An 8,261-nucleotide genomic window follows, 5' to 3' on the forward strand; every position below is an offset into this window, starting at 1 on the left:
AACTAACGTTATCTGCGAGCTAGCCAATATGCTAACATACTAACATTAGCAGCGAGTTAGCTCTGTTACCATGGAGAGAACTGACGTTAGCTGCGAGCTAGCCAATATGCTAACATACTAACATTAGCAGCGAGTTAGCTCTGTTACCATAGAGAGAACTAACGTTAGCTGCGAGCTAGCCAATATGCTAACATACTAACATTAGCAGTGAGCTATAGATAACTGGAGGGTCAAAATAAGTCTTGACCAAGTTAATTAGTAAATCATTTTAATCTGCATTTTACAACTGTGGTTCTTAAATTCTTAAATTATATTTATTGAGGTCTTAAAAAGCATTAAATTTCACTTTTAAAATGGTGCAAGAACCCTGTCCAGTTGCTGTAAGTGTTTTTTGAGCATTCACACCTCAATTTTTAAGCTTAACGATAAAGATATGCCACACTTTTTCTCTCCAACTGTCCAAAATATAGATCCCTGGTTAAATCCACTGAGCCACAGCATCTTTTAAGTGACAGGGCATTTTTCAAACTTCTATGTTTAACCCTTCGATGCACAGCATGGATCATAAGTGACCTGGCTGAGTTTCAGTTTTTTTTTATATCTTATCTTTATATCTTTTTTATATCTTAACAATAAATTAATTTAATCATGCAGTATTTAAGATACTTGCTTTTCACGTCATCATAAGTCATTCTTATTTATTTATTTTTTTTTACCTTACTTTTTGAATAAAAGCTCTTTTTGGGTTAGATATCTAACTGCAATACCGATGAGTTAAATTTCCCAACTCTTTACACTTGGTAGTTTTGTTCACCTGTCAAATCACAGCGTTTCCTCCAAACAATTTCAGACACAATTCGACATTTGGCATGAAACCACCCAATCTGGCAACAGTGCGAGCCGGTGTACGCTGCTATTTTTAAGGTTTTCTTCATGTAGTTCAGTAATGTGAGGATCATCTTCTAAACAGCGTAAAAATAACAAACAGATAAATAACTTAATGATCAGCTCAGAGCTTCACTATCTTTAATTCAGAGCTCAGCTCGTGTGTTTATGAAGTTTTAAACACGGTTCAGCCCCTCTCTCACCTGTGTGTGTTTATGCGACCGGTGCTGGCGCATGATAATGATGAGTTAGTGTCCGAATTCACTCCCGTTTTACCACTAATCAGTGAACTTATTAGTATCTCCCTACATAGCGCAACACTAATGAGGGAGTAGGGAGCCATTTCGGTCACAGCCATAGTCATATACAGTCAGTCAAAGTACTGATTGGGCAGAATTCTGCTCCGGAATTCTGAGGTCATGCTGATGACATCACAGGGTCTGTATAAGGGCAGGTTCTCTCTCAGGCGTCTCAGTGTGATTTTAGCAGCTTGTGAGACGCTTGCTTACAGGTGTATTTGACGTGTGTATTTGACGTGTGTATTTGGCGTGTGTATTTAACGTATATTTCGACCTTGTTTAGAACCACATCCATTAGAACAGGTTGTACTCAATACAGGTCAAGGTAAGTACTATTTATTCATGAATGATCACAACACTATTTACAAGCCTTTAAACCCAAACTCTCTACACACTAAGAAAAGTAAGTACAGATTTGTACTTAAAAGAGTACAAAGCTCATCGCTGGGGCTGTACCTTATATTGAGGTACAAAAAAGTACCTTTCAGTGAAAGTCCTTTTTTGTACCCATGGTTTTTGTGCCAGTAAAGATTAAAAAAATTATAAACATTATCATCAAATAAATATGGCTCAAAAACTTGATGATCCAAAATTGTCTGGCTTTCGAATAAAAAAGTGCAGTTAAAATATATATTGTTTATTAGTACAGTGATACAGAATACTGAATGTACCTTTTGGCTGCAGGTTAAATGGTACAAATTTGTACTGTTAGAAATGACTTTGTACTTCAGAGGGAACAAATCTGACCCTGTAAAGACCAATATTGTACCTTTGAGGGTACAATTATGAAGAGTGTACCTTTGAGTACAAAAAAAGTACTCATATCGTACCTCTGTTTTTTAGAGTGTATTGTCCCGAGCCCTCGTCACAACTTATTTTTTTTCTGATTTTGCTACAACATTTCTCCCAAATTTCAAATTAAAATATTGTCATTTGGAGCATTTAATTTTTAAGAGTTTTTAAGAGTTGTAAGAGTTCAAAAAAATCAATATTTGGTGGAATAACCCTGTTTTTTTAATCACAGTTTTTTTTTCATGCATCTTGGCATCATGTTCTCCTCCACCAGTCTTACACACTGCTTTTGGATAACTTTATGCTGCTTTACTCCTGGTGTAAAAATTCAAGCAGTTCAAGCAGTTCATCTTGGTTTGATGGCTTGTGATCATCCATCTTCCTCTTGATTTATATTCCAGAGGTTTTTTAATTTGGTAAAATGCAAGACAATTATCCTTTTTGATTGGTCTTTTTTATTTTTTTTTTATGTATATATATACATATATATGTATAAATATATATATATATATATATGTGTGTATATATATATATATATATATATATATATATATGTGTATATATACATATATATATATGTATATATATACACATATATATATATATATATATATATATATATATATATGTGTATATATATATATATATATGTATATATATACATATATATATATGTATATATACACATATATATATATATATATATATATATATATATATATATATATATATATATATATATATATATATGTATACAAACACACAATAGTTTTATTTCAAATGAAATATTTAAATTTCTATTAAATATTTAAAAAATAGTTAAATATTCAATACGTACAGGGCTCTAGACTCAGCATAAACCTTTGAAGTTCCCACATGGTATCAAAGTGAGCGGCCCTTGTCGGGACTTTATTTCATAACCCTGTTAATCTTCTTTCCATTAATCAACTTTCTTCTCCTCTACCAACAGGAAAAAATGTATAGAAATCCATTGTACATTGAAGAGGTTCTCAAAAGCTTTGGCTACAGTGTGGTGAGAGACCTTGGAGAAGGAGGCTATGGCATGGTTAAACTGGCCACTTCAGAGAGGCACTCCCAACAGGTGGCCATTAAGATCATGGACCGTAGGAATGAATCGTCAGATTTCAATACCAAATTGCTTCCCCGGGAACTCGCCATCTTAAAACGAGCTAGGCACCCCCACATTATTGAGGTCCTCGAATGTTTCGAGATGCGAGACGGCCTGGTCTTCATCGTGATGGAGGCTGCTGAGATGGATCTCCGTTCAAAGATCCTGGAGCTCTATCCTGGAGTCCCCATCAACCAGGCCAAAATTTGGTTCATGCAGCTCCTCAGCGCGATGCAGTATTTGCACCAGCAGAACATCGTCCACCGTGACCTTAAATTACTGAATGTTCTGCTGACGGCTGACGGACAGGTGAAGCTGACCGACTTTGGTTTGGGGCGCTTTTCAAGAGGCTTCCCTTTCCTCAGTCGGTCGTACTGCGGCACTCGCCGTTACGCCGCACCCGAGGTGAACATAAACAGGCCCTACGACCCTAAAAAGGCAGACGTGTGGAGCCTGGGCGTCATTTTCTATGCCATGGTCACTGGAACCACTCCCTTCAACGAGCAGGAACACTGTTCCCTCACAGACGTTCAGCGTGAACCTCTGAAGTTCCCAGCTGGCGTCAAAGTGAGCGGCCCTTGTCGGGACTTTATTTCATATATGCTGCGAGTCAATCCATTTATGCGGCCTTCAGTCAAACAAGTGGCGCGGCACCCTTGGCTGCAGTCGAGGGAAGAGGAGTAAGTACACCGCTGTACTGGAATTTCAGTATCGAGTAACAGCTTTAAATACTAGTAGTGCATCTCAAAAAATCTGAATATCATGGAAAAGCTGGTTTATTTTAGTAATTCAGTTCAAAATGTGAAGCTCATATATTGTGTAGATGTATTACAGACAGAGTGATCTATTTTAAGCATTGATTTATTTGATTGTTTATGATTATGGCTTATGAAAGCCAATGAAAAAATAGTCTTAGAAAATGAGAATGGTATATAAGACCAATTGGTACATTTTGCAGTGTGGGCAGTGTGCTAAGTCCTGCTGAAAAATGAAATCTGCTTCTCCATAAAAGTTCACTTCTTAAGTAGCTTCTTAAGAAGACGTGGCTTCTTAAGTTTTCGAGATGCACTAGTATGTGTAAATAAACGTTTTAACTGATTGATTGATTAATCATGCATTGATTATAGGTTGATAAAATAATTTTGATAATATGTCTGAGATTAAGGGAGCTAGCCAGTGATGTTAATTATAGAAGGTGTCATTTCAGAAGACACTGAGATGTTTTTTTCACAGTCCAGATCTGTCAGCTGTTGGTTTGTTTATTGCTACTTTTGTCTTGTATTTTATTCCACAGTGAAATGGATGAAGCTTCAGATAGCTCTGTGGTTGAAGCCGGAAGCTCTCCAGTGGAGAAACAGTGTGGAGAGGAGAACACCGCTGAGGATGATTGGGGGATGGAGGACCTGGAGGGGATAGGCCTCTCCAAATCCAGTGGTCTTCTCTCATCCATCATGAAAGCTTGTGACCAGGACATCATTGGATATGTTTGTTTAATCATTTACTTATTTATTTAATTGGTTATTTCATTTGTTTATTGGTCTTTAGGGTCCTTCCATAAAACAGTCTGGCACTAATGAAACACATTTGATGTATTGACCATTTTTTTTGCAGTAATAATAGTCACTTAACATGAAGAGTTTCTTTAGAAATGGGTTTTGCACAATATCAGCCAGTTCACCAACAACACTAACCACATCTTCCCATTGTTTCTGTACCATCTCCAGACTCCAGATGTTGACGCACCAGTCACTGTTGAAGAAGTCGATGCCGTCCAGGAAGGTAGCGACAACAGCACTGAAGTGGGCGTGTCTTGCCACAGTGTAGAGTCCGTGGAAGAGGAGGATGGCTCCCTCAAACGTAGGCCATGGTGTGCTGCTGCCAAAAGGATTGCAGCATCGATCACCAAAACCTCCAAGTCCATTCGTAGGAGGATCAAGAAGATTTTCACCTCTCGCCTCTCTCCTTGAATCTGACCTAGCTTTCTTCTTTTTTTATTTGTTCTATCCCGTGTCAACCAGAGGAGGATGGGTTCCACTTTTGAGTCGGGTTCCTCTCAAGGTTTCCTCCTCATGATCTCCCTTGCTGAAAAAAAACAGCCTCATCCATCTGCAGAGCCGGAGAACCAGACGCAGCTCTAGACCAACAGTTTCATGATGTATTATAGTTTTAGAGGAGCTATTTAGACCCTTAATTAATGTTATTAAGGCCTGGTAGACTAGCTAAACAAGCTGTATTTTGGCTTATATGGGGCAGCAGTTAGATTCAGAGTAAAGTTAGTCCAGACCAGTCCCTTTTTATAATAAGTCTTTCTGAAACAGGCTATAGATGGGCAGAAGTTTGAAGTTGATAGAAAGAAAGAGGGTGGAGCCTGGCACTGCTGTGGTTGCCCTAGGAGACACAGGGGTGGAGCCTGGCACAGCTGCGGTTGCCTTAAAAGACACGGGGGTGGAGCCTGGTGCTGCAGCTATTGCCCTAGGAGATATGAGGGGTGGAGCCTGAAACAGGTGATAAATGGGCAAGAAAGATTTAAGTTGATAGAAAGAAAGGGGGTGGAGTCTGGCGCTGCCATAGTTGCCCTAGGAGACATAAGGGGTGGAGTCTGGCGCTGCCATGGTTGCCCTAGGAGACATTTTGGTGGAGCCTGGTGCTGCTGCGGTTGCCCTAGGAGACCCTAGGAGACATGGAGGTAGGGCCCTGCCGCGGTTGACCCTTGAAGATAAGGGGGTGGAGCATGCCGCTACTGAGGTTGCCCCTTGGAGATAAGGGGGTGGAGCTTAAAAAAACTGCAGCTCTGAAACTGCTGGTCTAGAACTGTGGCTGGATCTCTGGATCTGCAGATGGAGGGTTTTCAGCAGGACTGAGGGGGTTTTTCCTTGCCCCTGTCGCTGGATAGCTTACTCAAAAGTGGCTTGGACCTGGATCTTAGTAAAGCTGTAGGAGACATCTTTGAATTGGCTTTGATGAGAAATAAAGGTTTTGATTGGCACGTTTTTTTTATTATTATTTTAGAATAAAAATATTGAAAACTGAAGAAACTGTGATGTGTGGAATATTCTTGATTTTAAACAGAAAGCAGAACTTAGAACTTTTTTATAACATAGCCTACTATCACTAACACTCAAAGTTTATCTCCAAACTAAACTACTGAGGCTAGGTAGTAGTAGTAACTGTGGAAATAAACCTAGTATCAGGTAAAAAAAAAAAATAAAAAAAAATATCACACACTCGAACTTGAATCACCAAAGTCCACAATTGAACAAAGGGAAAAATCAAAGCAAAGCTGAACTGAGAAAAATGGAGGAGCATATCATTTAAGTCTCCCTTAATCTCTCACTGCGCAGCCCCTGATTGGCTGATGGGGTTAATATGTGGCCCAATGAGATATATTGTAACAATACAATTGTAATATTGTATTGTAGGCCTTTTATTCAGCAATGCTGCTGGAGTTTTTAAACACTGTGTTTTCTCATTCATACAAATAAATCTGAAATTGTATTGTTATGCTTTATGTTATTTACTGTAATGGAAACAAGGAGTTGTTTATGATTCAGGGATTTTCATAAAATGATGTCAACATTTTCATTGCACTCAATTATGTACAGTATTTTTTTGACCAAAAAGTTTTTTTTTTTTTTGTGTGGGCAGTGGGTCAAAACACAGATATTAAAACGAAACATATCAGGATCCATGTGGACAGTGCCTCAATTAAAGGCATACAGTATTTAAAATCTCTATATTTACATTACATTACATTCCTGTTAAAGAGGTGGACCAATGTAGTGTTAGGAGTCTTGCCCAAGGACTCTTATTGGTGTAGCGCAGCATTCAGTGTACACATGGTAGCTCACTGGTAAGCAGTGGTGTTATCCACTCCACCACACCAACAACATCTACATAGAGGGGTTAGACAATGAAACTGAAACACCTGTCATTTTAGTGTGGGAGGTTTCATGGCTAAATTGGAGCAGCCTGGTGGTCAATCTTCGTTAATTGCACATTGCACCAGTAAGAACAGAGTGTGAAGGTTCAATTTGCAGGGTAAGAGCACAGTTCTGCTCAAAATATTGCAATGCAGACTTTATGCAACATTATGCGTGACATCCCAGAGTTCAAAAGAGGACAAATTGTTGGTGCACGTCTTGCTGGTGCATCTGTGACCAAGACAACAAGTATTTGTGATGTATCAAGAGCCTCGAGATCCAGGGTAATGTCAGCATACCACCAAGAAGGACCAACTACATCCAACAGGACTAACTGTGGACGCTGTAAGAGGAAGCTGTCTGAAAGGGGTGTTCGGGTGCTAACCCGGATTGTATCCAAAAAACATAAAACCACGGCTGATCAAATCACGGCAGAATTCAATGTGCACCTCAACTCTGCTGTTTCCACCAGAATTGTCCGTCACCACAATAAATTATTGTGGTCTAAAACCAGGTGATTCAGTTTCATTGTCCAAACCCCTGTATGTTAAAACTCAATGGCAGCCAGCAAAAATGTGTATTTCTGTAATAAAGCAGGTCTGCTCAGTGGTGTGGGACATATTACTGAAGAAAAAGTGGCTTAATATTGAGGCTAATTCATTTCTTATTTGTAAGAAAGTGGAACAAGTCCACATGGCCTGATCTAACCCTGTGTGCAGGGATTATTTTCAGCAGGTGAGCTGTGTTTAATGAAGATTCATTGTAATATCAAAGTGCAATGAAGGTGCATGGCAGCGCTGTCACACATGAATACACTCTTAATGGGCTGGGTCAGTTCAGCATTAGCAAAAGAGTGGCTCTCCTGGCCTATTAGCATCATTCTGCTGAGCTGAGCTGCGTCTTGGGTAGCTATAGATTCATAAAGCACCAGAAAATAAACCTTTTTACTGAAGTTTGCTCTTTTTCGGGGCGAATTACTAAGAGTGCTTAGTCATTTATTTAAAATATATGGCAAAGGCTTCTATTATTTTATGGACTCTAAGAGCCCTATCTTACACCCTGAGCAAAGAGTCTCATAATACCTATTGCTATCTTACACCCCACCAACAGTATATTTTAATGCCTTGGGCCTGCACCATTTAAATAGTGACAGTGCTTGTGAATATATCTATGCCAATGGGTACATTTCTGAAGTATTGCTATCTTGACAATGGAAAACACAGATATACCACCGAC

General features: G+C 39.0%; 1 protein-coding gene across 1 annotated transcript; it reads left to right on the top strand.

Annotated features, from left to right (window-relative positions):
* The first annotated feature begins 1,377 nt into the window (after positions 1–1,377).
* Positions 1,378–3,826, top strand: LOC111194855 (testis-specific serine/threonine-protein kinase 6-like). The gene is made up of 2 exons (XM_022679997.2): positions 1,378–1,509; positions 2,947–3,826. The coding sequence occupies exon 2, from the start codon at positions 2,953–2,955 to the stop codon at positions 3,787–3,789; it is 837 nt and encodes a 278-aa protein (XP_022535718.2). The 5' UTR covers positions 1,378–1,509; positions 2,947–2,952; the 3' UTR covers positions 3,790–3,826.
* The last annotated feature ends 4,435 nt before the right edge of the window (positions 3,827–8,261 follow it).

This window comes from Astyanax mexicanus, chromosome 11, assembly GCF_023375975.1.
Source record: "Astyanax mexicanus isolate ESR-SI-001 chromosome 11, AstMex3_surface, whole genome shotgun sequence".
NCBI lineage: Eukaryota > Metazoa > Chordata > Actinopteri > Characiformes > Acestrorhamphidae > Astyanax > Astyanax mexicanus.